The following is a 14,648-nucleotide window of genomic DNA, read 5'->3' as shown; positions in this document are numbered from 1 at the left end:
AAACTGTGGTTTAGAGAGAAATGAACAAGCCTAGATTTATGCTGGGATTGCATGTGTCTCCCTGCCGGCCACCCCTCTCCTCCTCTCGATAGCTGCGAGGAAGAGTTCAGAAGCTTTCGCTTCCACTCTGGCTAACCACGGTTTGCTCCGTTGCCCAGGGTTTTTCTCCTCTCGCCCCTGTAACCAGGGGTGCCTGGCTTAACAGACTACAGTATAGTGCAAACACAACTTTTATACGCACTGGGAAACCAAGAGAATTGCGCTTTTTTGCCATGTTTGCTGTGTTTTTATGGTGGTTGGGGCAATCCAGTCAGATGGATAATTAGTATTATCCATAATTATTATTATTGCTTTATTGAGGCGGCTTGGAACCAAACCTGCAGTATCTCCAAGGTTTGTCTGTACAGTGGCACCTCGGGTTACATACGCTTCAGGTTACATATGCTTCAGGTTACAGACTCCGCTAACCGAGAAATAGTACCTCGGGTTAAGAACTTTGCTTCAGGATGAGAACAGAAATCGTGCTCTGGCGGTGCAGCGGCAGCAGGAGGCCCCATTAGCTAAAGCGGTGCTTCAGGTTAAGAACAGTTTCAGGTTAAGAACGGACCTCCGGAACGAATTAAGTACTTAACCTGAGGTACCACTGTACAGGAGTAGCACTTGGAATCAGTAACTTGTCAGAGTGCCAAAGATTAGCTATTAAAGCAATCTGATATTCAATCTAACTGTTAAATGAAAGTGTGTAACGGACTAATATGGAATACCCTGTCCACGAGAGAAGTTTCTTTCTGATTTCGAATAGTTGCATGTTGCCCGATACCCTGGAAATAAATGCACAGCAGCTGAGTTCCCCAAACGACTTCTCTGGATTAACTGTCGCGATGGAATACGCTGCTGAATCGAACGCTTGCTTGATGCACCTTGCTTGATGTGCTCTGGACTATGACAATACGTGGGAGGTCAGTTCCAGCACTCACGTTTTTGTCCTTCCCAGCCTGCTAGTCTACTAAATTGATAGCCGGCGTCACGTAATGCCTAGACATGTCCGTGGTGGCAAAGACTCGAGTGCGGGTCTTGCAGGATATCAGGGCCCAGAAGTCTCTGGGCAGGCTGCAGACTATGCTGTGCTCTGAGAAAGGAGGCTTATTGGAACACAGAATTACATTTCACATTATGCCAAGATGCTTAAGATTGCATCCAGGCCTGAATATGGTATTGTCCCCTCCAGATCGTCACCATGCATAGGATAATCTACTAGGAGGCCTTGGAGCCCTCGCACATCCCATTGATATTGTTGTAAACAATTTGGACTCTGCAGCGATCCAATAGGGCAATTGGGCCCTATTATTCATTCTAAAATCTTACTTTTCTATTGATCGAAACTGGCAGGTTCTTCTCGTTTCTACAGAGAGTATTTACACCCTTAGTGTACCTTGTACAGAAGTATTTTTGTATGGCATTCCATCTGCGGACCCCTATAATTTCCCTTTTGTCATCTACCGGGAGGAACAGTGATGAACGCCCAGTTTGCCTGGCCAGGCAATTTTTAAAAATTTACATTCTCAGGACTTACATGTCGAACTACAAAAGGTGGCCTGGGGTCTGATTCTGACTTGAACTTAACAGACCTCAAGCTCAGAGAAGGCGTCTGCTGCCGGCTTTCCCTGCAAAACTCCTGGAGACGTCTTGTTGGAGACGGAGAGCGCGATGGGAATGATCTTGAGAATCGCCTACAGCCCTTATTCTTTGTTGTCTTACATCGTGCCGGTGAAATGCTCCTCCGCCGGGGCGATGCTGAGACAGCCCTTCTCAACCTGCTCTTATTTCTGCCCTGCAAAATACATTAATATCTACACCCGCTGCCTGGAGATCTGGCTACAGAAAGGAATAGGTATGGCAGAGGAAATATCCACACAGTGAGAAGTTGTGCCCCCTGGCTATCTTGAAGGGGGAAGGAATGGGTTTCTGTGCAGTCAGTCTGAAACGGGACCCAAAATCCTCATTTTTTTCCTTCTCCAAGGGAGCATTTCTAAAATGCTTTAACTTGAGCTCTTGAGCCAAAACCCAGCTGTATAAACAAGCGCTCAAAGCTCTCTCCTTTATCAGTCCGTGACGGCAATGTATGGCCTTGACTGTTCCAGTGGAGCGGGGATGGCGCGTCTGGGTCTTATCTTACATCCTGACCACAAAGACCACACTCTGACACACAGACCTAGTCCGGGAACAGCGCCAGGAGAGTTGGTGACCTTCTTACCCCAAGATAAGAGTGCCAGAACAGGAATACCCTTATATGGTCAAGAGTACAGGAAGAGGAACACCCTTTTATGGTTAAAAGTACCGGAGCAGGAACATCTGTGATGTCAACCTGCGTGTATAAGCTGACGTGGCTGGATTCCTGGGGAAGGGGGGAGAGGGTGCCTGGAGGATATATATACTGCATGAAATTTCTCATTTCTTTGGACTTGCTGTGAGCTGACCACGCAAGTGCCTTCTGCTATCCGGAGAGCAGAATAAACTCTTTCTCTGAACCAACCCTCGGTGTCATTTGACTTCCTCCCTCCCGTCTGGGAGCAACGCTCACCCTACCAATTGGTAAAGTCCAATAAGGCTACAATCTCACTGGAGAGCTGAAAAATGAGATCAGACTGAAATTGTTCAATCGGTTTAACTTTGTTTTGCCCCAATCCGGAAAGACAGACTCATACATGCAGTGTTATTTTTTTTCTAAAAAATGTTTAGGGGTACTCTCAATTTCCTACTCATATTGAAATACTGCCCCTCAACAAGGCCAAACTTAGATTCACAAAATGTTTAGGGGTATGCGTACCCCTGCGTAACCCCAGTAAGAAAGCACTGCATACACCTTGAACTGCGCTTTCTTTGTCTCCTCCTTGAACTGAGACCCAGGCACCCACTGGAGGATGACAACACCTAGCCCTGAATCATCTTTGAACAAGAGTACCACTTTTAGGGATGATAAAAAGTTTAAATGGTTATAGCCTTTTCCTCCTTAGGGCTAATTCCAGGTAGCTAATAATCTGAGCAGAAGTTGAAGAGAACTAATTAGATACAAAATTGCTATGACTGCTATGTCATACTAGACGCAATGAGGTATTAAGAGAGATTGGGTGCGACTGAAAATGTTGCCGTTCATCTCTGAGTTAATTAGCGAAAGTTACTTACACGATACCATCTTCTGGACAGAAGTGGAAGTTCTGTAATAGTTGTCCTTGTGGAAAACTCTAATTTTGGTGCAATGCCCTTAAAGATTTGAAAAAAGAATGAGAATTTGTGTAAAGAAATGCAGTTATATATTATTATTATTATTATTATTATTATTATTATTATTATTATTAAATAGATTTTGCTATTTTAATCTTTTGCAAGGCAATCCTAAGCACATTAACTTGGAAATAAGTCCTGCCCCACTTGATTTAATGGGAAGTGCTCTCTTGCAAGTGCATTTAGAACTGCAGCCTAAACTCATTCATATGGGTGAAAGTTCCTTTAGGTTTGGTGGAGCTTGGTTCTTAATAATAATAATAATTTATTATTATTCATACCCTGCCCATCTGGCAGGGTTTCCCCAGCCACTCTGGGCAGCTCCCAAAATAATAATAAAAGTGATAAAAGTGATAAAAGTGATAAAAGTGATAAAACATCAAACATTAAAAGCTTCCCTAAACAGGGATGCCTTCAGATGTCTTCTAAAAGTCAGATAGTTGTTTATTTCCTTAAAAAATCATGGCAGGGCATTCCACAGGGCGGGCGCCACTACCAAGAAGGCCCTCTGCCTGGTTCCCTGTAACTTTGCTTCTCGCAGTGAGGGAACCGTTAGAAGGCCCTTAGAGCTGGACCTCAGTGTCCGGGCTGAACGATGGGGGTGGAGATGCTCCTTCAGGTATACATGAATAGGTTTGGCCTGTTAGGCAGACTTATATGTGAGAGGTTTTTTTTAAGCCTTCATAAAAAGTATGAAATGGGCCAAGATGAGAGTTCAATGCACACCTGGGAGTACTTCCCACTCAGTTCATTGACACTTACTCCTGAGTAAACCATGCATAGGAATAGGCAGCCAGTGTGCTATAAGTAAAACGGAAAACAGTAAGCAGCAAATTCCCCATTTAAGTATGTCAACAATTTCCCAACCAAGATAAAAAAGAAAAAGAAAAAGAAAATTAAAGGACCATTTGAGTACAGTGGTACCTCGGGTTACATACGCTTCAGGTTACATACGCTTCAGGTTACAGACTCCACTAACCCAGAAATAGTGCTTCAAGTTAAGAACTTTGCTTCAGGATGAGAACAGAAATCGTGCTCTGGCGGCGCGACAGCAGCAGGAGGCCCCATTAGCTAAAGTGGTGCTTCAGGTTAAGAACAGTTTCAGGTTAAGAACGGACCTCTGGAACAAATTAAGTACTTAACCCGAGGTAACACTGTACTTAATAGAAATTAGGATGTCTGCATGTGTTCAATATGGAACAAATAGAAATGTCTACCAAAGGTCTCTGCTACATCCACATCTTTGCCAGGCTATAGCAAAGATAAATTATCAAATACTTGGGCATTTTCAATGCATTTATTCATGAAAATGACAAATATGGTATGTAACTACAGTGGTACCTTGGGTTACATACGCTTCAGGTTACATACGCTTCAGGTTACATACACTTCAGGTTACAGACTCCACTAACCCAGAAATAGTGCTTCAGATTAAGAACTTTGCTTCAGGATAAGAACAGAAATTGGGCTCCGGCGGCACGGCAGCAGCAGGAGGCCCCATTAGCTAAAGTGGTGCTTCAGGTTAAGAACAGTTTCAGGTTAAGTACGGACCTCCGAAACGAATTAGGTGCTTAACCCGAGGTACCACTGTATTAGAAGAGAAAGCTTAGGAGAGCAAAACCAGCTAAGATATTGCCTCACAATCCTACAGAAGCATCCCAACATTTGGAACAGATGTCTTTTACTTGGAAAAGGGTGCAAATTCCTGTAAATAATTAAGCACCTTTCAGCACACTAATGGTTTAAAACTCAACTATTAAAGTCCAGATCCTATCAAATGCTGTTTGGGAAAAGACATTATTGTTCCATCACAAAAAAAAAAATCACAATTGTGGCATTGTGAAACAGCTGCCATCGCCAGAAGTAGCTGAGGCTTGTAGGGCGATAGGTCGGTGTGGTAACATTTTGACCAGCGTTCACGACACAGTGGCTACATAGCACAGTTCAAAAGAAATAAATTTGGCTAATAAGTGGCAGAAACATTTTATAATGGGATTGCCACTGCCGTACCTATGGTGATGCAACCCACTCTGCTTTGCTGAACAAGCATCCTTACATTAACAAATAGGACAAGTCAGCCAGTTCTAACCACAGCTAAAATCCCCAGGAGTAAAAAGAAGTGACAACAGATGCAGAATTTGGCAGCCTGGCTGTTGTCAGGTGCTGGAGATATTTATTTACTTCCCAAAGTTTTGTACTGCTTTTTAATCAAAACACTCCAGTAGCATCAAAGAATTTAGCACACATGATTCCATTTTTTGTGCGATCGAACTTCCTGCCTATTTTACTTCATGGCTTTTTGAAGATGCTAGCAACCTGGTTAAAAACTCACCATTAAATATCAAAATCAACAATGTTTCACAATTAAAGCACATCCAACAAACCTCTATAGAAAGAATCATGAATAGCACCGAATGAGTTAAACATTGTAGCCATTAATAATCCAAAGGCTGCTGAACCAGGGAACCAGGCAGAGGGCCTTCTCGGTGGTGGCACCCGCCCTATGGAATGCCCTCCCACCAGATGTCAAAGAGAACAACAACTACCAGACTTTTAGAAGACATTTGAAGGCAGCCCTGTTTATGGAAGCTTTTAATGTTTGATGTGTTACTGTACAGTGGTACCTCAGGTTACATACGCTTCAGGTTACATACGCTTCAGGTTACAGACTCCACTAACCCAGAAATAGTGCTTCAGGTTAAGAACTTTGCTTCAGGATGAGAACAGAAATTGTGCTCCGGCGGTGTGGCAGCAGCAGGAGGCCCCATTAGCTAAAGTGGTGCTTCAGGTTAAGAACAGTTTCAGGTTAAGAAGGGACCTCTGGAACGAATTAAGTACTTAACCCGAGGTACCACTGTATTTAAAAAAAAATTGAAAGCCGCCAAATGTTCGAAAATCGGAACACTTACTTCCAGGTTTTCGATGTTTGAGAACCAAGGCATTTGAGTTCCAAGGTATTTGAGAACCAAGGTACCACTGTACAACAAACAAGGAACCTGATTTAACTTTGCTAGCCATGCACTGCCATATCGTGTGAGAACTAGGCCAGCAAGTGATTCGTAATTTTCAAATGGAGACACGCTATGCTACTTAATTATTTTCTCTTCTGCCTTTTCTGACTGTGAATGGCTGCATTCTGTTTTGTCCTGCAGCTGTTTTCCTAATGGTTCCCATAGCTTAATGGTTCCAGCGTTAAATAAACCAAGGTAAATAAAGAAGATAAATGTTTACTATGTTAGGAATCACTGTGACATAAGTGGGAACCAGCTACTGAGCAGATGTTTCTGTTTTTTGGGATACACATTCCATAACCACTTACTGGGAAAGAAGGCCGTGTCTTCATTAGTAACTCTCTGTCCACACCGGGATACGCAGGAGTCAGTTTAGGCTCCGGAAACAGAAAACCTCGAGTATTCGCTTCATAAAATGCAAGCTCGCCTTTCCCTGAAATGTGAAACAAAAGGAGAAAGAGTGCTAGGATAATCCAAGGAAACACTGTAACCTGTCCCCCACAAAGGATCACAAGCCCTCTTCACAGCGCAAGTCAAAAAAGGCCATTTTCATTGCTCACGGTTCTCCAAGAAACATTCTGTTGCAAAGTGTACAACACATCTGCAGAAATTCCGTGAGCCGGATTAGGAGAAGGAGGAGGTGGTGTAAGAGGAAATTCAGCCACTAGAATTTGTGTTGTGCTGTGGGAACTAACTCCTATAGCCAGTGTGGTGTAGTGGTTAAGAGAGGTAGACTCGTAATCTGGTGAAAAGGGTTCGCTTCCCCGCTCCTCCACATGCAGCTGCTGGGTGACCTTGGGCTAGTCACACTTCTCTGAAGTTTCTCAGCCCCACTCACCTCACAGAGTGTTTGTTGTGGGGGAGGAAGGGAAAGGAGAATGTTAGCCGCTTTGAGACTTCTGAAGGGGAGTGAAAGGCGGGATATTAAATCCAAACTCTTCTTCTTCTTCTATAGGGGTTTTCCCCCCATTATTATTATTAATTTTTTTCTTAGATTTTCATAACTTGGAACTAGCTCCTGTAGTTAAGGAGTTTTCATGGGTTCCAGCTGAAAAAGAGCCCTGACAACAAAGATCTTGACATTTTCACCCTCATCTTCATAGATGAAAACTACAACAGCTATGAACTGCATAGGTTACTGAGTTTTTCCTACCACTGGATCAGTTAATCGTTGTGAATTTTTAAACGATCTCACACGGTGTAGTTGATCATATTAGCAGTTAAATGAAAAGATATACTATGGAGCAGCGGGGAATGGGAAGAATTAGGTTTAAAATATATTTGAGTTTGGCCAAATTCCGTTAAAAAATAAATAAATTGCATGCAGTGACATGAGTACAGTTTTAAGAATTAGAAAGGTCTTTCCTCATCACCTGAAAGCCCTTCTGAGAGCAAACTCATCCCAAAAACAGCTAAACAAGGTGACACCACAAGCTTTCTAAGCAATTTAGGACTGAATCTTATAGAAGGCTTATTCTGCCACCAGGTGTTCAGTTCTCCTGTACAACAAAATGCCATGAGCCAGCTAATTTCTATAAATGTTGCACAGACGGACATATTTTGTCCAGAATTAAAATGGCATATACATTTTGTCTCGTATCACCTCCTCCTAAGTAAGTAATAACAGAAGATACAGAAACACTACGGGGAAAAAGAAATCAGCATCTCTAACCCCAACATCATCCAAGATTCATTCTTTCATTGCAGAGGTTATGGAAGTTGTGAAGAATAGGTTTCTCCTGTTTACCTGAAGGTACCACTTCGACTAATCGGAACTTTGTTACGTTTCCTAAAAGAAGAGGAACAAACTATGTTATTCATGACAGAGACATGTAATATTTAAACTATGCATTAAGCCTGCAACTTGTGCATGTTCAGCTTTATGGGGAAAATAAAAATGTACAATATAAAAGGGGGTGGAAAGGAGGCAGGCTTCGCGGGGGGCGGTAGACTCTGGCAATTCTACCCCCATTGAACCCAATGGTTTTCGAATATACAGGCAACACGCCATTTACCTGGGGCGTTGTGGAAATCGTGTAGATTTGAAACACCACAAAAAAGGCATACAGACTGCCCTCCCCCGAAACTCATAACACTATATTCCCCAGTTGTTATGGTGAAAAGAAGAAGCCCCTCCTGAATGGTCAAAAACTATATACCACCCACAAGCTTTTCTGGGAAATAAATATGAAGCATGACACACTGATTGGACCAGACACAATGTGAAACCATTGTTTCCTGCTAGGAGAACAAGCCACACCAAGGTTTGCATGCACCTCCTTCTCCGCTCTTCATGTCTGGGATCAAAAGCTTCCGTTTCCAGTTTTAGAGCAACCACAGTTCTCCAACCATGGCTACCCGAGTTTAAATGCCTCAGGGAACTATGTTTAGTTTAAAGGAGACTCTTTCACTTTTATCCTCTGCTACATGAAAGAGGAGGGCGCGGGTGGCGCTTTGGTCTAAACCACAGAGCCTAGGGCTTGCCGATCAGAAGGTTGGCAGTTCGAATCTCCATGACGGGATGAGCTCCTGTTGTTCGGTCCCTGCTCCTGCCTACCTAGCAGTTTGAAAGCACATCAAAGTGCGGGAAGGTAAACAGCGTTTCTGTGCGCTGCTCTTAGTCATGCTGGCCACATGACCCGGAAGCTGTTTGCGGACAAACGCCGGCTCCCTCGGCCTATAGAGCGAGATGAGCGCCGCAACCCCAGAGTCAGCCACAACTGGACCTAATGGTCAGGGGTACCTTTACCTTTACAGGAAAGAGGAAGTTGGGAGGGGGTTGCTGGTGCAAGGCTGAGGACTGTGTAGCCCGTTCACATAGAAGGAAACCATGGTTTTCCATTGCATCTGAACCAAGCCATTGGAAATATCATCATGGACCTGAAAATTACAGTACCTTCAGCAACAGATAACAGAAAGGAAAACTTACTTTCTAACAGTTCTACAACAGCAACAGGATCTGTAGCTTTTTCAAACACCTACAGAACGGAAGCGAAGGCAAGGATAAAGTTATTAAAGCTATTAACCAATTAAATCATTTTCCATGTGATTAAAACCGCAAAGTTGTGCTCAGGGTAAACCCACTGAAATTAATGAATATGACTAAAATAAGTCCTTTAATTTTAATTGGTCTTCTCTGAGTAAAACACTAGCACACACAGTTTTAACATATTGATCAATCAGCTGATTAAATTTAAAGAAATGTACATATTACCACACTTCTAAAGATTTAGGCTTTTGTCCTGCTGAAGTTCAATATATCCCACAATACAATATATTAAAGAACAACAGTTGGCGGCAAATGCATTCTTTCCTATTTTGTTTCTACTGAATTAAGCTGAAGAACAGTAGTCTCAAGAATTAAAAAGTGTGCTTATCAGTGGCGTAGCGTGGGGGGTGCAGGGGGGCTGACCGCACCGGGCGCAACATCTGGGGGGGCGCGCTCCACGGGTTAGGGGGCGCAAATTACTTGCCTTGCCCCGGGTGCAGACAACCCACGCTATGCCCCTGGTGCTTATGACTTTCAGATTCCTTGATAAAACAAACAAACCTGCAGCCACTCATCAACTATATTCCAAGAAAAGAGCACCAAAAAACTCCAACATATGGGCAAGAAGTGTATAGATTTTGTGAACTAAATTGATAGTGCCACTGATCAAGATCAAGCCCTGCTAGAAGAGTATGGATGTCATCTTCAATCCCACTGAACAGGGCTGGTTTGAGGGGAGGGGGGTCATGTGTCAGGTGTCGCCCTGTGCTGCCTTGAACCCCTACCAGAAGGCTTATTATGGGATGAAATGAGTAGCACTGGGCAGCAGCATGTTAATTCCCTCAGGATGCCTCTGAGCCTTGCATCTCAAAGTTAACAATACTTGCCTCCTAACTTGCATGGCATTTTTGACTATGGCAAATGCAAAATAGAGATAAAATATACACAATCCCCTCACCCATTTACGTTTGTTGTGTCCAAGACTATGCAGAGCTGTTGGCCTTCAGCCAGACTCTCGATCTGATACAGAAGAGTGCTTAGGTTCAAAAAAAGGGGGGAATAAATACATCTTAGGCAAGGGTTTTGCAAGACGCAATCCTAGGTTACCTTTTCAAACCACATTTTTTCGTGGAACAAGAGAGGGAAGATGGGTCGAAGGCTCTCAGTTTCCTTGCACTGGCCCAGGATGCAAACATGCAGATAAACATCATTCTTCTCCGTCAGGTACACACCGGGACAAGAGACCTGTGATGGGAGAGAAGATCAGAACAGTCGAAAGGAGACAGAAGGTGCATTGTGATTGTTTGCCACCAACTGCAAAATGATGAACAGACGTAGCATGACACATAGCAGCTGCCTCAGCCATCTAATTCTGAGGATTGTGAAGGGAAGCAAATGGCTAGTTACTCCATGCACTTTTACTGCCGTTGGGTAAGCAGAAGAGTTGCTCATGTGATTCCCTAACTCAGTTGCCAAAATATATAACTTGACAGGGCAGGCAGCGTTTGCTGTTCCGCCTCAGCCAGCAAAATGTGTTGAGCCAGCTCCGAGCACCACCATCATAGACCCAGAATTCACTCAAACATTTACTTGGTCTAAAAGGTAAAGGGACCCCTGATCATTAGGTCTAGTCATGGCCAACTCTGGGGTTGTGGCGCCCATCTCGCTTTATTGGCCGAGGGAGCCGGCGTACAGCTTCTGGGTCATGTGGCCAGCATGACTAAGCTGCTTCTGGCGAACCAGAGCAGCGCACGGAAACGCTGTTTACCTTCCCGCCAGAGCGGTACATGTTTATCTACTTGCACTTTGACATACTTTCAAACTGCTAGGTTGGCAGGAGCAGGGACCGAGTAATGGAAGCTCACCCCGTCATGGGGATTCAAACCGCCGACCTTCTGATCAGCAAGTTCTAGGCTCAGTGGTTTAACCCACAGCTCCATATGTCATAAAGCAGATGCAAGAGGAGGAAGAGCTAGCGCACAAAACTTTACAGGAACCCTTCTCACCATTAATATGAATGGTGACGCCATGATGGGAGAGCTCAAACAGTGATCACGATCTCCAGTGATCTTTTCTCCATCAGTGAATCTTGGACAAGTAAGAACAATAACATATTCTGGCTTGGAAAGTAAGTTTACATTCCATGCTGCTGGTTTCTCTTTAAACTATAACCTGAGATCCAGCCCTACTCTAAACCACAGTGCAGAGAACCCCGCAATTGTAACCAAAGACTGATTGTGAATTAGAGACGTAAAGGCCTGGGTGGGGTGGAATGTGGAAAAATGAGGGAGCTCCCCGTTTTTCTGTTGATTCCTCCCCACCCCAGGCCTTCTCCTCTATACAGTGGTACCTCACAAGACGAAATTAATTCGTTCTGCGATTTTTTTCGTTCTGCGAGTTTTTTCGTCTTGCGAAGCACAGATTCCCTGGGTATTAACGGTTTTAAGAAAAAGGAAACAAACTCGCAAGACGTTTTCGTCTTGTGAAGCAAGCCCATAGGGAAATTCGTCTTGCGAAGCAACTCAAAAAACGAAAAACTCTTTTGTCTTGCGAGTTTTTTGTCTTACGAAGCATTTGTCTTGCGAGGTACCACTGTATTTCAAATGTTCTTGGATGATGAAACTTTACACAGTTCAAACAGCACACATACAGATGAGAAAACCTCTGGGCATGTGTAGAGCACAGGAAATCACCCTCTCCTCAACTGGACTGGGGAACGGCAAATCCTAACGGCATCACTATCGAGGTTGAACTCTGGCTTCTCTACCTTGGAAATAAGTTAGCGTTTTTTGCAGAAAGAAACAGGGCTTTTGCTTTTTTTTTTTTAGAATATTTATTGAAGTTTTCAAAAAATTATATAACATAAAAACAACCAAAAAAGAGAAACAAAAAGAAAACAGAAATAATAATAAGATAAACATACATACAAAACAAAAAACAGGTATAATTTCATTCCCTTATGGTCGTATAACTTACTTTCCCGACCTCCTCATACCTCCCCTCTCTGTATTCCAATCTCTAATCAAGCCAATTCAGCAAATCCTTCCCCTAATTTCTGATTTAATTTTTAATCTTTCTTTTCTTAATTACATAATCATTACAGCTAGAAACCCCTTAATTTCTAAGTCAACATCGTTCTAACATTCAATAATCTTGCAATGTTTCTTAAGATAGTCCTTAAATTTCTTCCAGTCTTCTTCCGCCATCTCTTTTCCCTGGTCACAGATTCTGCCGGTCATTTCTGCCAGTCCCATATAGTCTATAACCTTCATCTGCCATTCTTCCACGGTGGGTAATTCTTGTGTCTTCCAATACTTTGCAATAAGTATTCTTGCTGCTGTTGTGGCATACATAAAAAATGTTCTGTCCTTCTTTAACACCAATTGGTCTAACATACCCAGGAGAAAGGCCTCTGGTTTCTTCAGAAAGGTATATTTAAGTACCTTTTTTATTTCATTATAAATCATTTCCCAGAAGACCTTAATCCTTGGTCATGTCCACCAAAGGTGAAAGAATGTACCTTCATTCTCTTTACATTTCCAACATTTATTATCAGGCAAGTGTTAAATTTTTGCAAGCTTGACTGGGGTCATGTACCACCTGTAAATCATTTTCATAATATTTTCTTTTAGGGCATTACATGCCGTAAATTTAATACCGGTGGTCCACAACCGTTCCCAGTCCTCAAACATAATGTTATGACCCACGTCTTGCGCCCACTTGATCATAGCTGATTTAACTGTTTCATCCTGTGTATTCCATTCCAACAGCAGATTATACATTTTCGACAAATTCTTAGTTTTGGGTTCTAACAATTCTGTTTCCAATTTTGATTTTTCCACCTGGAAACCTATTTTCCTATCTAGCTTGTAAGTCTCCACTATTTGGTAGTAATGGAGCCAGTCTCGCACTTTATCTTTCAATTCCTCATAACTCTGCAATTTCAATTTATCCCCTTCTTGTTCCAAAATCTCCCAAGAAACAGGGCTTTTGCTTAACGCCCTCATTTCCACTGCACCTTTCCCTCTCCCAACTAGGGGCAAAGAAGAAAAAAGAAAAAGGGAAGAGCAGATGATAGATAGATACACATATACATAGATGCACGCGCACGCACACACATATACACACATACATACATAAGTGCTTTTTTCCCTGGGATTACTCAAGGGTATGCAGTGCTGGCACCTTTTTTCAAATGTTAAAAGTGTGGCACAGATTGTAACTACTTCAGGGTGAGTACAGCACCTTTTTTTAAAAAAAAAGCACTATGTATGTGTACACACACACACACACACAATGTATATACATGCATACATACATGTGCATGCACACACATATTATATATGGAGAGGGGGGCTATATTTCTGGGGTCCTCCCCACTCTTGGCACATGGATCTGCAGCTCCACCTCCAGTGGCATCCTCACCACAAACACACACACACGTATATACCTTCATGTAGACAAGGTATATACGTGTATGCACACAAACACGTGTTGATATGATCTGGCAGCTACATTTCTGGTTCTCCGCATCTGGCCCTGCACAGCCCCCCTCTCCTGCCGGCCTCACCGCGTGGATCTGCAGCTCCACCACCACCTTGAGCGGCATCCTCCGGTGCGCGAGAGGGGCTCTTACTTCCGCCAGGGCAGCCACACCGTCGCCGTGCGGGGGGGGGGGGAGAGAGAAAGCGTCGTGTTGCCATGGCGACGCCAACGTTCCAGCGTCCCTCGCTCGCCGCGGGGAGGGGAGGGGAGGAGGGGCCTCGGGTCCTTTGCCCCAGGCGCCTCTCTCTCTCTCTCTGACGGCGGGGGCTGGGTTTACTCGCGAGCAAAACTACTTAGGCGAGAAGAGCCTAGGCAACTGGAGATTTCCTCCTTGCAAGCTTTGCAAGCTGTTACTTTTTCCTCGGCGGGGCTCATCATGCGGCTTTTGCACAGCTGCAGGATTTCAGCAGGCGGAGGAGGAGGAGCATCACCTATTGAATTTCTGCCACGCGCCGAAATGAAAGGCAGGCTGCCGTTTGGTGTCAAAAACGTTCTAGCCGGGAAACTGGTGCAATGGAACAACCGGTCCCGCCAGCAGGTGGCCCTTTCTGCCTCCTCCCCGAGCCCTGCAAGCTGGAAAGCTTTTGCCCTAGCAATTAATGATGATGATGATGATGTTAATAGGCTGCTGAATAGCTCATTCGGTAGAGCATGAGATGCTTCATCATCTCAGGGTTGTGGGTTCGAATCTCACGAGGGGTGAAAGATTCCTGCATTACAGGGGGTTGGACAAGATCACCCTCGTGGTCCCTTCCAACTCTATGAACCTATGTAGTAATAGTAATAATCAGTGCTTAAAAAAAATGTTTAGGGGTGCTCTC

The 14,648-nt window shown here is 43.7% G+C and overlaps 1 protein-coding gene across 1 annotated transcript in view; it reads right to left on the bottom strand.

Moving 5' to 3' along the window:
• The window catches only part of SPATA6L (spermatogenesis associated 6 like), a 26,011-nt gene extending 11,406 nt beyond the window's left edge, over window positions 1-14,605 (bottom strand). The window contains exons 1-7 of the mRNA XM_083720069.1: window positions 13,853-14,605; window positions 10,390-10,527; window positions 9,223-9,271; window positions 8,041-8,082; window positions 6,602-6,726; window positions 3,184-3,261; window positions 1,555-1,831 (exon numbers count right to left, since the gene is read on the bottom strand). Of these exons, the coding sequence (XP_083576195.1) occupies window positions 1,555-1,831; window positions 3,184-3,261; window positions 6,602-6,726; window positions 8,041-8,082; window positions 9,223-9,271; window positions 10,390-10,527; window positions 13,853-13,891 (748 nt within the window). The 5' untranslated portion in view covers window positions 13,892-14,605. The remainder of the gene's footprint in view (window positions 1-1,554; window positions 1,832-3,183; window positions 3,262-6,601; window positions 6,727-8,040; window positions 8,083-9,222; window positions 9,272-10,389; window positions 10,528-13,852) is intronic.
• Window positions 14,606-14,648: the final 43 nt, after the last annotated feature.

Source organism: Podarcis gaigeae (assembly GCF_964106915.1).
Source record: "Podarcis gaigeae genome assembly, chromosome: 17".
NCBI lineage: Eukaryota > Metazoa > Chordata > Lepidosauria > Squamata > Lacertidae > Podarcis > Podarcis gaigeae.
This window is presented reverse-complemented; position numbering and strand designations above follow the sequence as displayed.